This window comes from Gorilla gorilla, chromosome Y (assembly GCF_029281585.2).
Source record: "Gorilla gorilla gorilla isolate KB3781 chromosome Y, NHGRI_mGorGor1-v2.1_pri, whole genome shotgun sequence".
NCBI lineage: Eukaryota > Metazoa > Chordata > Mammalia > Primates > Hominidae > Gorilla > Gorilla gorilla.
This window is the reverse complement of record NC_073248.2, coordinates 19,617,779-19,640,897: the sequence shown is the minus strand read 5'-3', so window position 1 is coordinate 19,640,897 and position 23,119 is coordinate 19,617,779. Positions and strand designations below refer to the sequence as shown.

The following is a 23,119-nucleotide window of genomic DNA, read 5'->3' as shown; positions in this document are numbered from 1 at the left end:
ACCATCCCGAATTGGCAGCTGCAAGGATATGGCTCTGGCCCAGAAGCCGGGGATGCCCTGCGGCCTGGGACATTCACGCAGCCGAGCTCCAAGTGAAGGACGTCCAGCGAGTCTGTTGCTGGCCGGGGCGTACTGGGGCCAGGGCCAGGCTGTGCCTGCAGGTCCTCCTGCTGTGGCTCCACATTGGCCTCCTCCTTGGCCACCACCTCCATCTCTGCGATGATGTCATCCCCCACTAGCATGCCTCTTCCCCCAGGGTTGCCTTCCTGCTCTGTGCACAGGCCATCCTCTCCTGCACAGCCTCCAGCCTTAACATGGTGCCCTCCTTGAGGCTCCAACAGAGCAAAGCCTGTGCCTCCCACCCCACCCCACCCCCGGCACCCCTCGACTCTGGGGGCAACTCCAGGAGAGGCCTGCGGGCCTTGCCCTGCTGAGAACCACATCCTACACCTATGTGGAACAGGGTTCCTGCGGAGCCCCACAGCGCCCTTAGCCTGTCACACTCAGATACCCAGCAGGGTTAGCTGCGCACAGCAGCCCTGGAGTCGGATGCCAAGGCCCTGGCTTCCAGAGCCCCGCTAGCAGGCACCACGGCCACCACTGCACTTGTGAGAGCCTCTGCACCAGCAAAGCAGTGCACACGGATCACTGGATTGGCGACCATGGCGGTAGGCCTCCCATGTGCCCAGGGCACAGGATGAGAAGTCCTTTGGAATGCCCCTGTGAGTATAGCATTCTCAGGGAGGAACCGTGGAACTCGGAGTATGTATTTGCCTAGACCTGAGAGAATCCTTGCAGGGTTTCAGCTTCTGGTGCAGATGAATTCCACCTCAGCAACGTACCAGTCGACTTTAGTCCCATGCACTCGCCCTGCCCCAATCCCCCCAAGCCCCCGCCGGTGCTGTCCCAGCGGGCAGCGCTGGTCCCTCTCTCTCCCCTCTGGATCTGCAATATTCAGTACCATCAGCCTAGCCTGCCTAATGAAGTGAGATGTTTCATGTGTTCCCTGTGGGTTAATTAATGTCTTGCCACACTCAGGATGCCAGTTAGGGTGTAGGTCTTCCATGCCCACAACTGCAAAGGGCTCACACTTCGCGTGTGCCTTAATCCACCGCCGCCCGCCCCATGGCACAAGCGTGGACTCGGAAGAGTTACCGCGACATGATGGAGCTGCAGGCCAGCCGGGGCGGGGGGCCTCAGGACACGCCCACAACCTTCGCAGTAACTGGCTGACGCCCACCGCCTTCGCAATGATTGGTCGCTGGAGGTAGGCGGGATTTCCGGGCACGGCTTCTGGCGTCCTTCCCTCTCAGGGTAGCTCCAGCTGTCCTTCCCGCAGTTGGCCCTGTGGTGTTCCGAAGCCGGTTACGTACGGCCTGAGGGCCAGGCGAACCTCAGGCTCTTTGTCCTACTAAAAAGCGCAGGTATTTTCTGTTTCTCTGGACAGCTGGGTCTCTCGGCAAGAATAGAAAGCAAAGGTTTGGGATTTTGTCTATAAAAGGGGATGGGTTTTCTATGTGTGGCTGTTGAATTACGGGAGGAGTCACTGGGGAAAGAACTCCTCATTGCTATTAAGAGACTCACTTTCGTTAAACTCATTGATTTTTCCTGAGGATTCTACCTTTAACTGCCTAATATGTCCGACTAGTTGTGGGAGATGGTGCTAAGGCGCCATTGTTTTCATGTGCACTTTTTATTAAAGCGGGTTTTCTCTGTGAATGTGGTCATGATTCAGAATACAGGCGATACACTTAACCACTGCGATTAAAAAGTCACACTTTTAGTTAGCACATGTCGCGTGTCTGATTTTCTTGGAAGAAGTTATCAACTTTTGACATAAATTGTGTTACTTTAGTGTATGTGGAAATATGGGGCCATAAATAATCTCAGTTTCAGTTTGCCTCTGTAAAGGCTGTAATTGTCTCCTTCGTTGTATGACAGTATTTGAAAGATGTTTCATGTATCTTTGGCACCGTAAATAATTTAAACCGAATAAGTGGGTGTAATCGAGATAAATGGAGTTAGATAGCCGAAAACTGGAACAAAATAGATGCGCTTAAGTTATTCTGTTAACCTGGCACACTGCCTTACTCCTGTAATCCTAGCATTTTGGAAAGTGGAGGTCGGAGGATGGCGTGAAGTCAGGAGTTTGAGACCAGCCTGGGTAACGTAATGGACTCTTTCATTGCTATTTTCGCATCAGGGACTGGTTTAGTGGAAGCCAGTTTTTCCTCAGACAAAGGTTGCGCAGGGGAAGAAGGCGGCGAGGTGGACAGGTTTGGGAGTGGGGGCTGGCGGCAGGTCTCCGAGGGGCACGTGGTGGGGCGGGTCTTCCGGTAGGAGCAATGTGACAGAGGCCAGGTGGGGCAGTGAGGCTGTCACGGGGACAGGGAGGGCCAGCGAGGGAGTAGGGAGGATGGTTTCCGGATAAAACTGTACCACCTCAGGTCATCCTCAGGCGTTACATTCTCCACAGACAGGTATTACATGTCATCCTCTGGCATCACATTCAGGCCACAGATAGGTACGGGTTGAAGGCTAGGGTTTGGGGATCTTTGACCTATTGTATATTTCAAATCACTAAAAGATGGTAAAATATTTAAAATATTCTCCTCCTAGAACATTTTCAGTAGCTTGATTTCATCTCTTATCCAAATATCATGCTGAGTGTGGTGAGTCACCCTTGAAATCCCATCACTTTGGTAGTCCCAAGCCGGCAGAACACTTGAGCCGAAGATTTGGAGACTAGCTTGGGCCCTATGGGGAAACCGTTGTCTATTTTTGAAAATACAAAAAATTTCCCAGCTATGGTAGAAAGCGCCTGTAGTTCTAGCTACTTGGGAAGCTGAGATGTAGGAAGATCAGTTGAGGCTGGGTGGAAGAGCCTGCAGTGAGCAGTTCACTTTGGCCACAGGAGACATACATCTCAAGAAAGCAAATATGCAAAACATCACACTGTACCTCATAAATAGATTGTTTTCAAATAAAATTACTTAAATGGGGACATTCTTCATATTGCAACTTAGGAAAATTACAATAGCTTTTCTTATCTAATTTTTAGAAATGAGATTTTGTCAGGTACATACTAAAATGCAGCGTGTGTCCATGAAGTTACTGTCCCTTCGCTCTGAGTGTTACAAATTTTACATATTTAAAGTAAGAAATACTAAAAAGATGTCAGCCTCGCGAAGGGAATTTTACTTGGGTTTTCAGCACAGTATGTAATAAAATTTTATCTTTTTAGCTTATTTATATCTAAATATAGATAATGTTTTACCATTTACAGCACAATGGTAGAAGCAGATCATCCTGGCAAGCTTTTCATTGGTGGCCTCAATAGAGAAACCAATGAGAAGATGCTTAAAGCAGTGTTTGGGAAACATGGTCCCATATCAGAAGGTAACTCTGAAAACCGTGTGTGTGTGTGTGTGTGTGTGAGTGTGTGTGTGTGTGTGTATGTGTATTTTCACATGTATATTTCAATATGTTTGTTTAAAATATGTATGTTATATATATATATGTTTTGAAAAAATATATTTTTTCAAAGTTCATTGTATACCTACATTAAAATGCCTTATGCGTTTTGAACTCTTATTTTGTAGTATCTGTTTGATATTTGGAAAATTCTCATAGTAGTAGGTTAAGGTTCTATGGAAAGGATAACCTACTACTTAGAAAGGAAAATGAGGAAAAGTAAATGTGCTGTGGAGTTCCGAAACAAACTGGAATAAAGTAGACTGACTGTAGGGGTGACTGAGTATTAAGAACCATAACAGTGATGTGAAATGCAATTATTTTTTAGTTTGATGTAACTTTTAGATGGTTAGTGCCTTGATGAGTCCATTATATGCATGTAATATGTTTTCATATATTTTAGTTCTTTTGATAAAGGATCAAACCAGCAAATCCAGAGGCTTTGCCTTTATTACTTTTGAGAACCCTGCAGATGCTAAGAATGCTGCCAAAGATATGAATGGAAAGGTAAGAGTCCCTTATTACTAATATTCTAACTCTGTTCTTCAATTAACAATATTTCTAGGTCTTTTTAATATTACTAAACTTTTGAAGATAGTAGAATGACATATGAAGCCATCCTCTTTTTTGTGCCATATACGTGCAAGTGTAGTCGGAAGGGTATTGGAATTAACATTATATAAATTAATATTTGATAACCTTTTTCTATGTTTGTATTTCGATATGAGTGCAAATAGATTTTAAAAGGTTTTGAAGAGCTTTAAAACTTATAAGGAACCCTCATGTATATGAAAGTAATAAGTCAATATTTATTAAATGCTGTTAATTGAAGTACATCCAATTCATGGAAATACTTTTAGAGTGTAGACAAACTGGATAGACATCTAGACAGACTCACAAGAAGGAAAGACTCTTTCCTTCTTGAAGAATACATTTTATGAAAATATATTTTTGCAAAAGTATATTTAAATAAGACCTTTACATTTACGGAAAGGTTAAGTAGTTGAAAATAGAAAATAATATGAGAACATTGAAGTCAGATAGCAGAAGAAGTAACTGGCATTTTTGCTCCATGCTTGCTTTTTCTGCTAAGGACATTTCTTTCCTGTCACCAGAGTGATTTATGTAACATGAATAGCTAATTACTCATTTCCCCAGTGTGTTTGAGGACTTGTTTTGATTGAACCAATGGTCTCTTTTCCTGTTGAGTCTTAAATCTAGAGATTGTGTGTTTACTTAAGCTTTAAACTTGTATGTAATTATTTTAATTATTGAATTCCTTTACATTGTAGTCAAGAGCATTCCATTCTGTGCTCTTTAGTGCTTTTTTGCTTTATAACATTACCCCAATCATGCCGGGCATGGTGGCTCATGCATGTAATCCCAGCACTTTGGGTGGCCAAGGCGGGCAGATCACAGGCTCAGGAGAAAGCAACCATAATGGCCAACATGGTGAAACCCTGTCTCTACTAAAATAAAAAAAAAAAAATTAGCTGCATCTGGTTGTGTGTGCCTATAGACCCAGCTAGTCAGTAGGCTGAGGCAGGGGAATCAGTTAAACCCAAGGAGGCAGAGGTTGCAGTGAGCCGAGATCACGCCGATGCACTCCAGCCTGGCAACAGAGCAAGAATCCGTCTCAAAAACACAAAAAATAAATGAAATAAATAAATGACCTTATCCCAATCTGTTTTTAGGTCCTGTTAGTCTTCACGCTATCCCCAAAGTGCTTTTTTAGACTTCTTGAGAATTATCCTTCCCTGTGTGTGTCTCATACATAAAATTTATGCTTCAAAAACCACTTAGATTTCATATTTTCTTCCTCATTTCATATTGTAGGTATTTTGTACTCACTGTACTGAGTATTAATCTGTTGATCGTGAAATTGTATATAGCGCATATTTAAGTCTTGCTAGTTGCTTTTCTTTCAGTTACATCTAGCACACTTCCTGTCACATAGCAGAAAGTACATTTTCATTCACCCTTATAAATTAGTATTTCAAGCTGTGGTAGAAACCAAGAGTTACTTTTGGTTCATGGTTTTGTGGTAGGTATGGAGATAATTTTGACTTCTGTATAGGAATCTATGATAATTTCTTTTTTCCCTCTAGTTTTCAAGCAAAAGGGCAGATAATTTGTGTAAAGTTTTTGTTCGTTTGTTTGCTTTTTAAGATGGAGACTCGCCGTGTGCCCTAGGCTGGATTGCAGTGGGGCCATCTTGGCTTACTGCAACCTCCGCCTCTCAGGTTCAAGCGATTCTCTTTCCTCAGCCTCCCAGTACCAGGGGCTACAGAGGCGCGCCACCACGCCCAGCTAATTTTGTACTTTGAGTAGGGATGGGGTTTCACCCTGTTGGCCAGGATGAGCTCTATCTCTTCACCTCATGATCCACCCGCCTCGGCCTCCCAAAGTGTTGGGATTACAGGTGTGAGCCACCGCACCCAGCCAACGTTATTTCTAAATTACTTCATCTCACATAATTTATTGTGTTAAAATAACTGTGAATGTTGTATGCACATTAATGTTAAGATGGCCAATAAAGGAGGTTCTTCGAGTTTTCAGGGGGAATTAACAGTTAAGGAATTTTGGCTGACTTCAGAACACTGGGAAGGAAGCAGCCGTGGGCAAATCTGGGGAGAATATTTTGAGCCCAGAAATAACAAAAGAAGTTTCAAGGTAGGAACAACTGGCGATGTGGCTGCAAGGGGTCTTGTTCGGGGATTTAAGTCCTTCCTCCAAATAACAAAAGCCATGTAATTTTTAAATCGCATTATTAGCTGAACTGTTTTCAAAAATTGCTGTGGCCTGTAGAAAAGATTACAGTGAAAAATGTTATTGTGAAATTAATTAGGATAGTTAAGCATTTCTGAGAAATTACCTGAAGTACTATATTAAGATTCATTTTTTAGGGGCACGTCTAAGGCAATGTAAGAAATGAGTAAGGGAAGAAAACTTAATGAGATCAAACAAGGATCACATTTACAGAAACATTTTTAGAGTCAATATAGAATTGTAAATCATATGGGGACATTTTATGTAAGTGTTAGCAAATCCAACAAGAAACAACTCATAATGAGTAATGTGACTAATCACTCTGAAAAAGTAAGCTCATTTTTTTTAAAATGACGCAAGTTTTGTTGGGACACTGCAACTTTCAAATCAGTGATGTGAATACAAAGATGAAGTGGATTATATCGTGTAAAAAACAGATGTGCCACATTCTTCCATAGAATGTGTGATGGGTCCATCTTTTTTTTTATGTTTGAGTTTTTTTTTTTTTTAATAATGGAGGAGTTTTCAAGGAATTTGAATAATAGAATTTGTGTTTGATCCCTTAATGGAAGGCATGTGCTCAGTAACTATCTCAAATTTGGCATTGCGAAAGCTGTGTTCATTTTAGGAGAAAACAAAGTTTCCTTTTGGGAGAAAATACCTCGAATTGAACTAGAGTTGATGTAAAAATGTTTGTAAAATGTGCTTACGTTAAATGTGCCAGTGTTATTGATAGTACCCTTAATACTTCTAGTCTTTGGATGGAAAAGCAATAAAAGTAGAACAAGCCAAGAAACCATCTTTTCAAAGTGGTGGTAGGCGGAGACCACCAGCTTCTTCGAGAAACAGAAGCCCTTCAGGAAGTCTGAGATCTGCAAGAGGAAGCAGTGGAGGAAAAAGAGGGTGGCTTCCCTCACATGAAGGACACCTGGGTAATGTTTTAAAATATAAAGATGGAACCATAGGACTGAAAGAAAATAAGTTTTGACGATATCGAAATTTCTCAATTTTTTTATTTCCTGTATGAAGAGAAAATTAGCTTATTGATAATAAGCAAACTTATTTCTAAGTACTAAAGGTGTATTATAAAAATGATTGAACTAATATCTAAAATTTGTTTTAAAATTATAATAAGTTTGCATTGAAGTAACACACATTTGAAACTGAGTTGTGTTTATGAATGCTGATTGCCTGTACTCAACCGGTTTTCTGCAGAACTCATTTTTATTCATTATACTTTAGAGTTTTCTACTTTAGGGCCCAGAACTTCGTGTCAGTTGTATGATCAAAGTACGATGTAATATTTAAAATTTTCCAACAGGAAAAAGTAATTGAATACTGAAGATTGATTTTGCAGTATTTGTTTTCTTGTGTCTACATGTGGAAACATCTATGCAAATGTATTGCTTTGTAATTTTGATACAGAGAGTTTGTACATTGGCCTGCCATAAAGCATGTTCAATTGAAGAAATGTAGAACTTTAATTTCTGAAAAGAGTCTGTGACTCTGGAAAGATGTAAAAACCACTGCTTCACAGATATGTATGAATCTTTCTTTGCTGGAGGCTGAGTCACTGAAAATGATATTTATGAGTGACTTACTTAATAGAAATGAGGGGTCCATCTTTACATATAAAAGAAAAACAAACCATATATTTAAACAAAAGGAAAAAGGAAAAACTATTGGATGGGCTGTGCGAGGTGGCTCACGCCTGTCACCTCAGCACCTGGGGAGTACAGGGCAGGTGGACCACGAGGTCAGGAGTTCCAGACCAGCCTGGCCAACATGGTGAAACCCTGTCTCTCCTAAAGATACAAAACAATTTGCCTGGGTGTGGTGGCATGCACCTGTAATCCCAGCTACTCAGGAGGCTGAGGCAGGAGAATCACAGGAACCTAGGAGGCAAAAGCTGCGGTGAGCCAAGGTTATGCCATGGCACTCCAGCCTGCGTGATAGGGCAAGAGTCCATCTGAATAAATAAATAAACCTGTTGGTTAACTTGTATTATCTATTAACCAACCTTCAAAACTCTAACAATTAACGTGGAGTTTTAATAACCAGACGTGTAATTAATTGGAGATTTTTTTCAAGTTGAAATTGCAGTGTTTGCTCCATTTTAAGATGCATAGCTTCATGGCTGTTTTGTCTCCACTGATCTTGAGGGTGAGGTTCAATTATACTCTGCCACGGATGAGAACGTATATACAAATTCTAACCTGTAACACCACCTGGCAGTTGGCATATATCTACATTTTTGTAGATGTATAAAAATATGTTTATATTACCGATTATGCAACTTTTAAAGACTGTTACAATTCAGCATAATCTCAACTGAAAATTAGTGTCTCATAAGGGAATTTTAAGAAGTCTGTATTGTGTTAACAAATTTTAGAGACAATGTATTTTCCTGATATGTGACTTCTTGGTATTGGAAATATTTGAGTTTCTTTGAATGGAAATTAGTTTATCTTTATGATGTGCTTTGAAAATTTTTCCTCATTACACAATGATATAAACAGTCATTTATCATTTTTCTTTTAATATTTTTATGCATTTTATAGTTAGATATTTTAGTGATAGATTTCTGCCCCCGTTCACTCCCCATTTTTCCTTACCTCTCCTTCATACCGACGTATTATGATACTTGCGTTTCTTTCTAGATTTTCTAAATGAACTTTTATTGCTTGAAGTGTACTAATACCATGTAGGAATGCTAATTTTATTAGTTTAGACAAAATGTGAATTTGTTATAAAATGTAGAAAATATTTATAAACAACTAAAACTTAGCCATTTAAGAAACAGTGATGTTAGTTAACTAAAAAGATTTTGTTTGAAATACAGATGATGGTGGATACACTCCTGATCTCAAGATGAGTTATTCTAGGGGACTCATTCCAGTTAAAAGGGGTCCATCTTCAAGAAGTGGAGGTCCTCCTCCGAAAAAATCTGCTCCTTCTGCTGTGGCAAGTAGCAATAGTGGGATGGGAAGCCAAGGTAAATGCTACCTGACAGAAAGACCGTAGTTTTTGTATGACTAAAAATGAGCTGTTTTCCCTGAATGCTTAGCTTTAAGTTCATTGAACAAAAGGGAAGTGACACATACGTGAGCATAATTACTGATTGATAGCTTTTATTATAGTTTCTATCTCACTAGGTACATTTCAGATTTATGTTGAAGAAATACTTGAGCTTCTCATTGCAGATCAAAGAAGTGATTAGAGTGAGGCCAACATTCCTTTTAATCCTGTGTTTGCTAGAAAATTCCCCTTAATTTTTCTAAAAGTTCCTAGCAGTATTCTTTGATGGTAGGCTTCTTGATCTAATTAATTCTTCCATTTCCTAAGTCCCCTGGTGTCGCATTCTAAAAACTGCTCGTTCGGTGACTTTGCTGGGTTGGAGTCTTGCTCTTACTAGGTGAGAGTGCACTATGTGAGATGACGGCTTACTGTAGCCTCAAATTTGTGAGATGACGGCTTACTATAGCCTCAAATTCCTGGGCTCAAGCAATTCTGCTGTTTCAGCCTCCCGAGTTTCTGCAACTACAGGCATGCAGCACCACACCTAGCTACAATTTTTCCCTATGTTTTTGTAGAGAGAGGATCTGACTACACTGTCAAAACTGATGTTAAAGCCCGGGGCTCAAGCGGTCCAGCTGCCTCAGCCTTCCACACTCACTCACAGTGTGAGCCGCTAAGCCTGGCCATCCAGCTTTTGAGACCTCAGTAATGCGTATGTGCAAGGCATACTCACTGCTTGCATGAAGATTCAAAAGAACTACAAGAGCATTTAGCAGACAAGGAGTCATTGAGCTTAAATATGATTTAAAAATAAATTTAAGGCTCGAAAGGTAGACACATAGGAGTCCAAAATTCTTAAATTAAGTGGATATCACAAAAATGCAGAGCTGTGAAATATAGGTGTATGTAAATCAGTAATTGAGATTGTACCGGGTTGTTTAAACATTAACACAAGATCCTTAGTGTAAGATTTGAAATTATTGGAGGAGAGAATTTAGAACTAAGCAACATGAGGTGAGCAGTAGGGTTGAATGCAAGTAATACTTTTGAGAAGAATTGTAAGACTGCAGACTGAACAGAAGAAAATAAGACAATAAATAAAAGTTGTTAGCAAGGAAGTTTAAGCAGAGCAAATTAAAATTCTTTCTTAGTCCTCCATCCTAATATGGAGGAAGTTAAAAACTGCCATTTTCAATTTTACATTTCATACGTAGAGTATCGGTGAAGGGAGGTATTTATTGGCTTCAGGACACCCAAGCCAACACATTTCCATTGGAAAATTAGCCAGTGAAGGTATCATATGTGAAACACTGACCTGTAAGGAATAGCAAGTGAAGAATATATTAAAGGAGAAACTTTCTAGTTTGAAATAGCAACAATGTTGTAATGACCCCTTGAATAGCATTGCTTTCTTGGCAGTAAAAGCAAATCTTGACCATCATTAGAAAATCTTCACTAATACATTTTAATTTGTCAACATTTAAGATAGAGCCAACCAGTTAGAGATAAAGAACTTTTATGTAAACATTTAGCATATAGTCATTTACAGGTAGCTGTATTTATGTGTGTGTGAGATGGACTGAATGATTTTGGAAAATCCACCTTCTTTGGCTGAGAAACGACAATGTATGTAAACTTTAAAATCAGTGAAGAGTTTGATGGTTTTACATGTTTTGCCTGTGTCACTCACAGTCATCAGTAATTTATATGAAAAGGAAAATAATAACTAAGTAGTTATTAACCATTACATATCAACTTTTACCTAAGCATTAATGTTTGCCTTCAGCTTCATTAGAAGAACTGGCCTTGCGGGAGCCATGGGATTATCCAAAGCCATGAGAAATATTCACAGTGTCATGACTGTCTAGTAATTTAGGAAACAAAGAATGGAGTCATAGAAGAAATAATTTTAAAAAGTTGTTTGAGAGAAGAGAAAATAGTGTTTCAGATTTGGTGTTCTTTACATAATGTTCCATCATTTGAATGTTAAAGGTCCCATGTCACAAAGAAGAGAGAATTATGGAGTTCCTCCACGCAGAGCGACAGTATCTTCCTGGAGAAATGATCATATGTCACCAGGAGATGATGGTTATGCAACTAACGATGGGTAAAGGAAAAATTAAAAAACACGGTTGATTTTTTTTTTCTGTGGTGATGAAATTCACATGACAAAATTAAATATTATAAGGTGATCAGTTAAGTGGTGTTTAATACATTCTGTGCCACGCAACAACTACCTCCATCGAGTTCCAAAACATTTTCATCACTCCAAATTAAAACTCCTACTACCAGTTAAGCAGTCCCTCCCATTTCCTCCTTTTCCTTAGCTGCTAGCAAACACCAGTCAGTGTTCTGCCTCTGAACTTACCTGTTGTGGGTATTTAATGTTAATGTGCTCAAACAGTACATGACTTTTTGTATTTGTCAGCTTTCCTTTTGCATGATATCCTGAAGGTTCATTTACATCACAGCACTTCACTCCTTCCACAAGCTATTAGCCCATTATTTTATCTGGGTGGTTTCCACCCCAGTATTTCTACGCACCAATATTTGTTTGAGTATGCTTATTCAGTTCTGGGTGTATATGAGTGGAATTGCATGGTCCTATGATGATGATGTTTGTTTTCTTGAGGAACCGCCACATTTCTCCATAGTAGCTGCATCATTTTCCGTTCCAACCTAGCGTTGTATCAGCATTCCAATTTGTCTACATCCTCTCAAACACTTGTTATTTCCTGCTTTTGGAAATTTATTCCCATTCAACTGTCTGTGTGAAATATGATATGTCATTTTGGATTTGAAATGCATTTTCTGCACCCATTAACTCATCATGCACATGTATCCTAGAACTTAAAGTATAATAAAACAAAAAGAAATGCATTTTCTGCATCACTGAATATGAGTATCTGTCCCGTGTGCTTTTTGGGCATTTGTCGATTTTATGTGGAGAAATATCTGTTTAGATGTTTGGCCTTTTAATTTTGTTTAAGTTGTAAGTTAGTCATGTATTGGAAACTAGAAGTTGAAAATTTAAAATTTGTTGCTTAAACTTATGCACACAGAAATCATCCAAGTTGCCAAGAAACGAGGGATTATGCTCCACCATCTAGAGGCTATGCATACCGTGATAATGGTCATTCTAATCGGGATGAACATTCCTCTAGAGGATATAGGTACTGTAACTTTTTCTGGATTTGTCAAATAGATTTCTTAAATTGTTCATTCCAACTAACATTGTATCAGGGCTCCAATTTATCTACATCCTCTCAGACACTTGTTATTTCCTGCTTTTGAAAATTTATTGCCCTTCCAGTGTGTGTGTGTGAAATATGATATCTCATTTTGGATTTGGAATGCATTTCCTGCACCCATTAACTCATCATGCACATGTACCCTAGAACTTAAAGTATAATAAAAAAAAAAGACATGCATTTTCCGAATCACTGAATATGAGTATCTGTCCCATGTGCTTTTTGGGCATTTGCCCATTTTATTTGGAGAAATATCTGTTTAGATGTTTGGCCTTTTAATTTTGTTTAAGTTGTAAGTTAGTCATATATCGGATACTAGAAGTTGAAAATTTAAAATTTGTTGCTTAAACTTATGCATACAGAAATCATCGAAGTTCCCGAGAAACTAGGGATTATGCTCCACCATCTAGAGGCCATGCATACCGTGATTATGGTCATTCTCGACGGTATGAAAGTTATTCTAGAGGATATAGGTACTGTACCTTTTTCTGGATTTGTCAAATAGATTTCTTAAATTGTTCATTCCAACTAACATTGTATCAGGGCTCCAATTTATCTACATCCTCTCAAACACTTGTTATTTCCTGCTTTTGAAAATTTATTGCCATTCATCTGTGCATGTGAAATATGATATCTGATTTTGGATTTGAAATGCATTTCCTGCACCCATTAACTCATCATGAACATGTATCCTAGAACTTAAAGTATAATAAAACAAAAAGAAATGCATTTTCTGAATCACTGAATATGAGTATCTGTCCCTTGTGCTTTTTGGGCATTTGCCTATTTTATTTGGAGAAATATCTATCTAGATGTTTGGCCTTTTAATTTAAAGTTGTAAGTTAGTCATGTATTCGATACTAGAAGATGAAAATTTAAAATTTGTTGCTTAAATTATGCACACAGAAATCATCCAAGTTCCCGAGAAACTAGGGATTATGCTCCACCAACTAGAGGCTAGGCATACCGAGACTATGGTCATGCTAGGCAGGATGAACGTTCTTCTAGAAGATATAGATACTGTAACTTTTTCTGGATTTATCAAATAGATTTCTTCAATTGCTCATTCCAACTAACATTGTGTCAGGGCTCCAATTAGCTACATCTTCTCAAACACTTGTTATTTCCTGCTTTTGAAAATTTATTACCCTTCCAGTGTGTGTGTGTGAAGTGTGGAAGCTCCTTTTTTATTTGAAATGCATTTCCTGAATCATTGATCATGAGTATCTGTTTCATGTGCTTTTTGGGCATTTGGGCATTTTGGGCATTTGGGCTCTGTGGGCATTTTATTTAGATGTTTGGCAATTTAATTGTGTTTAAGTTGTAATTTAGTTATGTTTTGGATACTAGAAGTTGACAATTTAAAATTCCTTGCTTAAACTTGTGCACGCAGAAATCATCCAAGTTCCCGAGAAACCAGGGATTATACTTCACCACCTAGAGACTATGCATACCGTGATTATGGTCATTCTAGTTGGGATGAACATTCCTCTAGAGGATATAGGTACTGTCATGTCATCTGGATTTATCAAATAGATTTCTTAAATGGTTCATTCTGAAATTGAAAAGACTTTTTTTTTTTTCAATTTAGTTATCATGATGGCTACGGTGAGGCCCTTGGTAGAGATCATTCTGAACATCTAAGTGGAAGTTCTTATAGAGATGCATTTCCGAGATACGGTAAGGGTCCAGGATGGATTTGTAAATTACAGAATTTTATTGAATAGACCAGATTGTTATTTTAATGAAATTCTAAGGAAAATTGTAAAGGACATATGCAACATGTTTAAATATTGAGTATTCTTAACAGTATAAAGCCTAGGGAATGATACGAAGGTGAGAACTTCAGTTAACGTTAAGAAAATGTGACTGAGCATTTACTTTAGAATTAAGTTTGTTAAGCTGCAAAATACTACTCTTACACTTCTCTTAAATAAAACCTTCTGACTATTGAAGACTTGATTAATATCCTGTCAACAAAGGCGGAGGAAAGCAGATATTTCCAAATAGTACTTTAACTAATTCATGCTTTAATGATAGCAGTAAAAATGTTTAAATGTAGTCCCACATATTATTTTATCAACCCTGCAGGGACCTCTCATGGTGCACCACCTGCACGAGGACCTCGGATGTCTTATGGTGGAAGCACCTGCCATGCATATAGTAATACACGAGATAGATATGGCAGAAGTTGGGAGAGTTACTCAAGGAGCTGTGGTGATTTTCATTATTGTGATCGTGAGCATGTTTGCAGAAAAGACCAAAGGAATCCGCCTTCTCTGGGTAGGGTGCTCCCTGATCCTCGTGAAGCATATGGTAGCTCAAGTTATGTGGCATCTATAGCAGATGGTGGGGAGCGTCGATCTGAAAAAGGAGACTCGAGCAGATATTAAAGCAAGCATTCAAAATAATAGTTATTGCATACCAAACCTTGTTTGCAAATCAAAAATTGAAATGTTATTTCTGCATCGTTACCTGCATATTACTAAAAGAAACATGTTGGTTTTGTGGAGAGAGGTAGATACTAACTTCCTCCATGAATTTTTTGAGGTATTCAAAGGAAAAGGAATTGTTTTCAAAGTAATTTCATACTTGTTGATGCTATTTGAAAAGTGTTTAGATGTAATATCTGCCTTAAAATTTTCACAATAAAATTTTACATGTACTGCAAGATGCCTGGTGTTATTGGTTAGCCACACATGCTTAAAGCAAATTCAATAGGAGAGTAAATTGTGTAGTTTGTTGTACGTTTTCCTTTGTTTCTTTGAACACAGATACAAAATTCGGGATGTGTTATGTCGCCCTTGCAAGCTGCTCAAGTTTTCTAATTAAGCTTTTTCTCTTTAAAAACTAACAAGGTTAAAATGTTCGAGAAGTCTTCAGAAAGACTACAAAACTGTCTGCCTCACCCTAAAATGTTTATTTTTTAGAGGAATAGTACAGGTCAAAGGAAATAATTAGATGTCATTGATACTAAAGTTTAAGACATCCGGAACATTCTCTGTGAAGCATTCTGTGACTGAAGAAGATAACGGTAATGAAAACTTTTTTTTTCACCTAAATCAGAAGCGAACCAGCTAAGTTTCTCAGGTCCATAGCATAATGAATTTAAATGTTCGTAGTTTAAATAGTGGAAAGGAAGTGTTTTTTCTTGTGAGGTACCCACGTTAATTTTTTCTTGAATATTTTGACAATGGATGTTGTAAGTAATGGTTTAGTAATATGTTCTTACAAATAGGAATAATCTAGAATGGTTGGGATAGTATCAATTTTTTTTGAGATGAAGTGTAGCTTTGTCGCCGAAGCTGGGGTGCAGTGGCTCTGTCTTGGCTTATGGCAACCGCTGCCTTCTGGGTCCAAGCTATTCTGCCTCAGCATCCTGAGTAACTGGTATTAGATATGTGTGCAGCACAGCTGGGCCAATTTTTGTATTTTTAGTGCAGACAGCGTTTCACCTTGTTTGCCAGGCTGTTCTAAAAATCCTGATCCACCCTCCTCAGACTCCCGAAGTGCTGAGATTATAGGCATGAGCCACCACTCTCACCCTATCAGATATAATTGATAATATGAATGGAAACACTTTAAACCTCATACTTAGGGGAAAGTGAAGTATATAAAACATAAACAACAGCATAAAGTTTCTGATGGGATTGCTTAAAGTTTTCAGACATCATTGAATGATAAAAATATTTGGACCGAAATAACTAAATGAATTAATTTTCCTGATTATACAAACTAAAGAAATGAAATACATCAAGTTCCAGAAGTTTTGCAGTCCATAATTCTTAGAATTGACAGACTAATAGGCAGGAGGAAGTATTTTCTTGAAAAATTTTGACACAATCATCAATTTTTATAGGGTAAGGGTACAAATAATTTTAAAGGGAGAAGTTGCCAACTTTGATTTTGAAGTGAGTTATTCATGTTATGAAGTGTTTTCATTCACCTGTAGCATTGTGAGGATGAAGTGAAAAGATAAGTCTCCCGCGTCTTATGTATCTTACTGTCCAGGTGTGGTGGTTCAGGTCTCTAATTCTAACACTTGGGGAGGCCGAGGCTTGCAGAGCACTTTAGGACAGGAGTTGAAGACCAGGCTGGCCAACACCGTGAAACCCCATCTCTACCAAAAATACAAAAATTAGCCGGGCATGGTGGTGCCTGCCTGTAGTACGTTGCAGTTAATTGGGAGGCTCAGGCAGGACAATGGTTTGAACTTGGGAACCTGATGCTGCGGTGAGCCGATATCGCACCATGCACCCTAGGCTGGGTGACAGAGTGCGACTCCAACACAAAAATAATTATATCCATCAACAAATATATAAATAATAAATAGGGTATCCTTCAGTTCAAGCACTTATCGATTCTTTTTTCTTGTTTAGAGACAAGGTCTCACACTGTTGTCCAGCCTAGACTGCAGTGGCACCATCATAGCTCACTGCAGCCTTGAACACGGGGTTCAAATGTGCAAGCCTTCCATTTCAGCCTCCCAAGTAGCTGGAATTACAGACACACACCAACCACCATGCCCAGCTTTTGTGTTTGTGTGTGTGTGGTAGGGACAATGCTTTGGATATATTGTTCAGGCTGGTCTCAAACTCCCAGACCGAAATAATCCTCCTTCCCTGGCTTCCCAAAGTGTTGTGATTATAGCCGTGAGCCACTGAGTCTGGCATATCTTTTCGTATTATGAGCGACATTCCACCTCACTGAGTCTGGCATATCTTTCCTTGGTATCAGTGACATTTCACCTTTGCTCTTTTAATTATTTTGAGATGTACAATAAATCCTTATTAAGTGTAGTCATCGTGTGCCACTGAACACTAGATCTTATTCCTTCTAAGCAAGTATAATTTAACCCACCCCCATCCCCTCTTTGATCCCTCCCTTACCAGTTCACATTACTTGTATCAAAATATCACGTGTATGCCAAAAGTATTTACAACTGTTAGGTACAAATTTTCATTCCCTTCCTCCTTCCCTCCCTTCCTCTCTTCCTTCCTGTCTTTCTTTCTTTTTGTCTCTGTATCTTTTTCTCTCATTGAATTTTTTTAAGACAGGATCCTGCTCTGTCACCTAGGCTGGAGTGCAGTGGCGTGATCTCAGCTCACTGCTCCCTCCTTATCACGGGTTCAAGCAATTGTCCAGTCACACCCTTCTAAGCAGCTGCGACTGCAATCATATGACACCAATCCTGGCCATTTTTTTGTATTTTCAGTAGAGACCAGGTTTCACAATATTTGCTCAGGCTGGTCTTGAATTCCTTTCCTTTAGTGATGCATCCACATCAGCCTCTCAAAATGCTGGGATCCAGGCATGAGCCACAGTGCCCACCCAGTTGTATGCATTTCTGTCTCCCGTGATCTCTCCTATTTTATTATTTTATTCTCTTTTTATTTCTGAGACAGCGTCTTGCTCTGGTGCCCAGGCTGGAGCACAGTGGTGTGATCTCACGTTACTGCAAACTCCATCACCAGGGTTCAATGGATTCTCCTGCATCAGCCTTCGAAGTAGCTGGGAGAACATCCATGGGCCACCAAGCTTGGCTAGCTTTGGTATGATACTAGACGTGGCATCTTGTCATGTCTAACTCCGTATCTGTTTTAAAGCTCGAGTGATAAGCAATATTGACTTCCTGGAATGTTTTATGTTTACAAAACTATTATAGTACTACTATTTAGCCTCCTCCTATAAAATATGGTAACACACAACACATACATACACAGACAAAGACACAGTCAGTGATCAAAAAAATCAGTGTAGGCCATGACCTAAATGAAAGGTGAACTGCTGCAGTTGCCTAGAACTAAACCAGACCAGAGTTGACCCATACCAGTCGGAGAGATGTGAACAGAGGCTTTCAAACAACTCTATCAGATACATGTTAGATTATTCTCCAGCCATAGCGAAGGGACATTAAAGATCTGTTGTGCTTAGAAGAGTCTCGATGATTTGACTTTTCCAGGGTATTAGCATTCATGATGTTGGCCTTTACAGCTCTCTGCAATTAAGTCAGTAGACAACGCAGTTTTTCTAGGAGTCTAAAGTGCTTTTCAGAATTAGCTAAAACTTAGTGGCTTAAAACCATAATTATAATTTCCTAACTGTCAGTCTCTGCAATCGCCCTCAGTCTCTCAGCCAAATGAATGTGGTTCAGGGACACTCAGGAGGATGCAATCTAGTGATGGCCAAAGATGGGGACATTGGCGGGTGTCTTCTCATCTCCCTGGTGCCATGGCTAGCGTGACTCAAATGGCAGGGGCTGGACTGCTGAGATGCTCAGACATCTTGTTCTGTTTCTTTGAGTCTCTCCATTGGATGTCCCTTCTGCATAGTGTCATCAGGGTGTTAGACTTCGTGATGTACTGGTCGGGGGCTCCTAAGGGGGATGAGAGCAGGAGACTTGGGCAGAGCTGTGGCACCTTTTCTAAACTAGGCCAGAGGTGGTCCAGTATCCAGAAAATGCTTGTACTGTTTTCTATTCATTACAAGCAAGTACTGTGTTCAGTCCCATCAGGAATATTTTCAAATGGGTTTGAGAAGAATTTCAAAGTGTGTTTTAGACCACTACAGTGACCATGCCTATGAATTCCTTATTTTTACAAGTGCTGGATGGGTTTTTCCCAAAATAATGCTTTTTTCGGGGGTGTGGGGTGGTGGAGACAAAGCTTTGGTGTTGTGACCCAGGCTGTAGTGCCGTGGCGTGATCTTGGCTCACTGCAACCACCGCCTCTTGGGTTCAACCGATTCTCCTGCCTCAGCCTCCCAAATAGCTAGGATTACAGGAACCTGCCACCATGCACAGCTAATTTTCAAATATTTAGTAGAGATGGGGTTTCACCATGTTGACCAGGCTGGTCTTGAACTTCTGACATCTGGTAATCCACCAGCCTTGGCCTCCCAAAGTGTGGGGATTACAGGCGTGAACCATCCCCATCCGGCCTTCAAATTATATTTTCATACCCACTCACTTCCACAATTTTTTGGACCTATCTGCGTGTTCTCCTCGGAGGCGGGGGGACGGAAACAGTATCAGAGTTGTTGAAAAATGTATGAAAGAGAGAATGGCAATACTATACAAGGTTTAACCTATTCACAATACTGTATTCACTGAATAAAAACATTACTTTTAAAATTCTACTATTGACTAAATAAATAAAATACATTCTTTCAATCACTCTAAAATGTGTGTACTTGAAGAAAATAGAAGAAGGGTTCTAATACATAAACAAATAAATGAGGCTGGGCATGGTGGCTCACACTGTAAGCCTAGCAGTTTGGCAGGCAAAAGTGGGTGGATCACTTGAGGTCAGGAGTCGGAGACCAGCCTGGCAAATATGGTGAAACCCAGTCTTGACTAAAAATACAAAAATTAGCTGCACATGGTGGCATGCACCAGTAATCCCAACTCCTCAGAAGGCCGAGGCAGGGGAATTGCTTGAAGCTGGGAGGCGGAGGTTGAGGTTGAGCCAAGATCCTGCCACTTCACTCCAGCCTGGGTGACAGAGCAATACTCCTCAAAACACACACAGACACCCCAAAACAACTAAAAAATGAAAATAAAAATTTTGTACTCACAGTTCAACTCGCATATCTAACAGAAAACACAAAGTACATTAAAACAAAGTTTCCACAAAAGGCAAATAAAACAAATTTATCACCTTGCATATAAAATGAAAATAATAAACTGAAGAGAACTATACGGAAAAAAATTCAAAATTTACAAGTAAGTACTCTAAAAGAAGCTGAAAGTCACTCAAAACTTTTCTGGATTCCATGTCTCTACAGTGCAAACATGATCATAAAATTTGCTGGGGGCAGAACAATCAAAATGTATCTTAAAACTCAATAAACACTTCAAGTCTCCCATAAGAATTGTAATGGAAAATGGACGCGTCTGCAGTATTTCTACACAAATGTGAACAAACACTATTTCTTTGTACACATTGTTTGACTATTCCAAGAAAATAACTTCCATATTAGTATTAGGGGATGTGACAAAGCAGGTCTTCATCATGATAAGTAACACTGGGTGTCCACACCACTACTCAGGTCGCCTTAATTCCCAGCCAGGTTCCCTCCCTGGACACACAATGAAGGGCTCCTCCATTTTGCAGTCTCTTCACATTTCCTCTCCTGTGAGCCCAGTGTGCTTGTCCAGATTCCCTGTGTAATGGCCTCTCTTGTCTGGTGGGGCAGGGCGGGGCACGGCAGTGTGAGTGATGATGGCAGAGGGCAGAAAGCATCTCAGGGAAGCCTGGGATCATTGTAACAAAAAATGATGGGCGTGGGACAGCCCATCAGGGAAGACATAGAGAGGGGCCTTGGGAGGATATCTGGGTGGAGGGTGAGAGGGCCCTGGTTGAGCCCAAACTGAGCTCCAAGTGGTGGCCGGCCTCAGGCCTCAGCCGGTGAGGGATGATGAGACAGCTACCACTTGAGCCTTGCTTCTCACCCAATGACCATAGACACTTATTCCTCTTAGGTGGCTTAAGGTGCCCCAGTCCTAAAATGTGGGTGTTACAGTTCTTTGATGGCCATTTCTCCGCCAGCCCATGGATGACGTGGGATTGCTCACTGCAGTCACCTCCGTGAGGCTTGGTTTCTCCATGTGGGGCACAACTCCAGGAATCAACGGCCTCTCAGTCCCCAGCCCTAGACTGCTCACCTGGCCTCCTCTCTGTTCACTCTCTAATGGCCTCCCTCCCTGGAGAAGTACTGCAGGGGATTGAGCTACAGGCCCTGGCTGATGATCTAGGGGACTGCAGAAGTGGGTACAGGTTAGTTCAGGTCATGGCTCAAAGCCAATTCCCAAGAGGCCAACGAATGACCAGCAAGCTCCTTTCCCATGATGCCCTACCTGGCGCTCACCTAAGCAATCCTGCCAGAACCTGGGCAGTCATGGTCAGCCAACCAGCTGAAGAAGGTCAGGTAGGAGCTGTACAGCCTGCAGCTGGAGGCTTGACCTTCATGATCCCACAACCACTAGACTGCAGTGGAATGAGACATCCTGTATCCTGCAGAGAGAGGAGTCAGGAAGGTTCATGGCAGACCTACCCTCCCACACACCAGCTCCCCTACCATGCTGGGAGGCGCTCCTTACCGAGGATGCCAAGGCAATACTCCTGAATGATCACTTCATTGTGGAAGTAAAGATTGTGATAAAAGGAAAACTTCATCCTGCCTCCCGTACCCGGGATAGTTACGTTCCTCCCCTTCCCTGGCCAAGAAGAAGAAAGAGGACGTACTCAAAGGACCATTTCATGTAGCTGGGGTGAGGTGACCTGTTAGCTGGGGTGAAGCTCCTTCCCAACTCTCTCACTGAGACACCCCCGGGTCCCAGGGGTATCTCAACCTGACCCAGACACCAGACCCCTCCCGAAGACTCAGGTTCCTTAGCCTGACCTGCAAATCCATCACGTAGCTTAGCAGGACTTCATCACCATTTGTGATCCCGGCCAACATCTGGGTGTGCCGCACAATCTGCCTCTGGTCAAGGAGCCGCCAGATGATTGGGTGGGTGTGCAAGGAAACACCCTGCAACTTTGCAAGAGCACGGAGAGTGTGGGGCAGGGCACCTTCCCTTCCAGGTCCTCTGTCTCTGTCTGGCGTGGAGGGCACCATCACAGCTGTAGTGGTCTTGGTGGTGGGTGGAGGCAGGCCCAGACAACCTGCTCTGACCAAGGGCTGGCACTGAAGAAGTGGGCAGGGGGTTGGGGGCGGGGTGGTGTTGTGTGAGGCGGCGACTACTTGCTCAGTGTTTCTGAGCTGCAGGAGGCCCTCCTGTGCTGGATGCTGGACAGGCTCTGCTGCTGTCTGGGTGTGTGGTCTCTCCTTCTCCGGGTCTCCCTGAGGGGTGCACGTGTCCACCCCAGGGAACCGCTGTGGGTAGAAGTAGCTACGGGGCTGTGCCTGGCTCTCCCCATGGAGCTCGAGGGGTTTCAAGGGAGCTTATATATACTCAGGGCCTAAACATCTTTGGGTGCAGCGCTGGCAGCGGGAAGAAATTGTGTCTGGGGAGATAGTGCCTGCCTTACATAGGACAGCATCCCCGTGCACAGTGACACCGAGTCTTGAGCACCATGTGTTTCTGGGGTGAGCTTGCTGGACACAGGCACGGGTAGCAGGGAAGTTCCATGGCTGGCGTGGGCATGCAGACTCCCCTTCCTCAAGCGACTTTCCCAGTGAAACGTATCCTTCAACTTTCTGCTGTTATGATGGGTCCTTGGCGCTGCTATTCTCCCTGGTGAGTGCTGTGCTTGGCTTCCTGTCCCTACCACATGCCCTCAGGGCACATGCAATTAAGCTGCCCTCCTATCTGCATGAGCCTGTTCTCGGTTCCCCTTGTTGTCCCCCATGCCCTGAATCCTGGCTGACCCCCAGTGCCTACCACCTTGTTTCCCCCACCTCCGCTCCCGGGAGCTCGGCGCCCATCCCCTGCTGCCAACCATCCCGAATTGGCAGCTGCAAGGATATGGCTCTGGCCCAGAAGCCGGGGATGCCCTGCGGCCTGGGACATTCACGCAGCCGAGCTCCAAGTGAAGGACGTCCAGCGAGTCTGTTGCTGGCCGGGGCGTACTGGGGCCAGGGCCAGGCTGTGCCTGCAGGTC

The 23,119-nt window shown here is 41.5% G+C and overlaps 1 protein-coding gene and 1 pseudogene across 4 annotated transcripts; one reads left to right on the top strand and one right to left on the bottom strand.

The window, feature by feature from the left end:
* The window catches only part of LOC129530205 (centriole and centriolar satellite protein OFD1-like), an 812,440-nt pseudogene that overhangs the window by 391,945 nt on the left and 397,376 nt on the right, over positions 1-23,119 (bottom strand).
* On the top strand, positions 1,277-15,183 carry LOC129530239 (RNA-binding motif protein, Y chromosome, family 1 member F/J-like). Of its 4 annotated transcripts, XM_055377095.2 has the most exons (12): positions 1,308-1,424; positions 2,106-2,164; positions 3,287-3,399; positions 3,878-3,981; positions 6,998-7,175; positions 9,086-9,238; positions 11,254-11,368; positions 12,324-12,434; positions 12,875-12,985; positions 13,906-14,016; positions 14,104-14,192; positions 14,604-15,183. In XM_055377095.2, exons 3-12 carry the CDS (start codon positions 3,291-3,293, stop codon positions 14,903-14,905), a joined length of 1,383 nt encoding a protein of 460 aa, XP_055233070.1. In that variant the 5' UTR covers positions 1,308-1,424; positions 2,106-2,164; positions 3,287-3,290; the 3' UTR covers positions 14,906-15,183. The 4 variants fall into 4 exon arrangements, with proteins under 4 accessions (XP_055233069.1, XP_063559460.1, XP_055233070.1 ...); XM_055377094.2 differs by lacking the exon at positions 2,106-2,164 and having other exon boundaries at positions 1,277-1,424; XM_063703390.1 differs by lacking the exons at positions 2,106-2,164; positions 12,875-12,985 and having other exon boundaries at positions 1,296-1,424.

Coding starts and splice junctions, on each gene's coding strand:
- LOC129530239 (XM_055377094.2), top strand. CDS start 3,291: ATGGTAGAAGCAGATCATCCTGGCAAGCTTTTCATTGGTGGCCTCAAT. Junction 7,176..9,085: donor CTCACATGAAGGACACCTGG/GTAATGTTTTAA, acceptor TTTGAAATACAG/ATGATGGTGGATACACTCCT. Junction 14,193..14,603: donor AGATGCATTTCCGAGATACG/GTAAGGGTCCAG, acceptor TCAACCCTGCAG/GGACCTCTCATGGTGCACCA.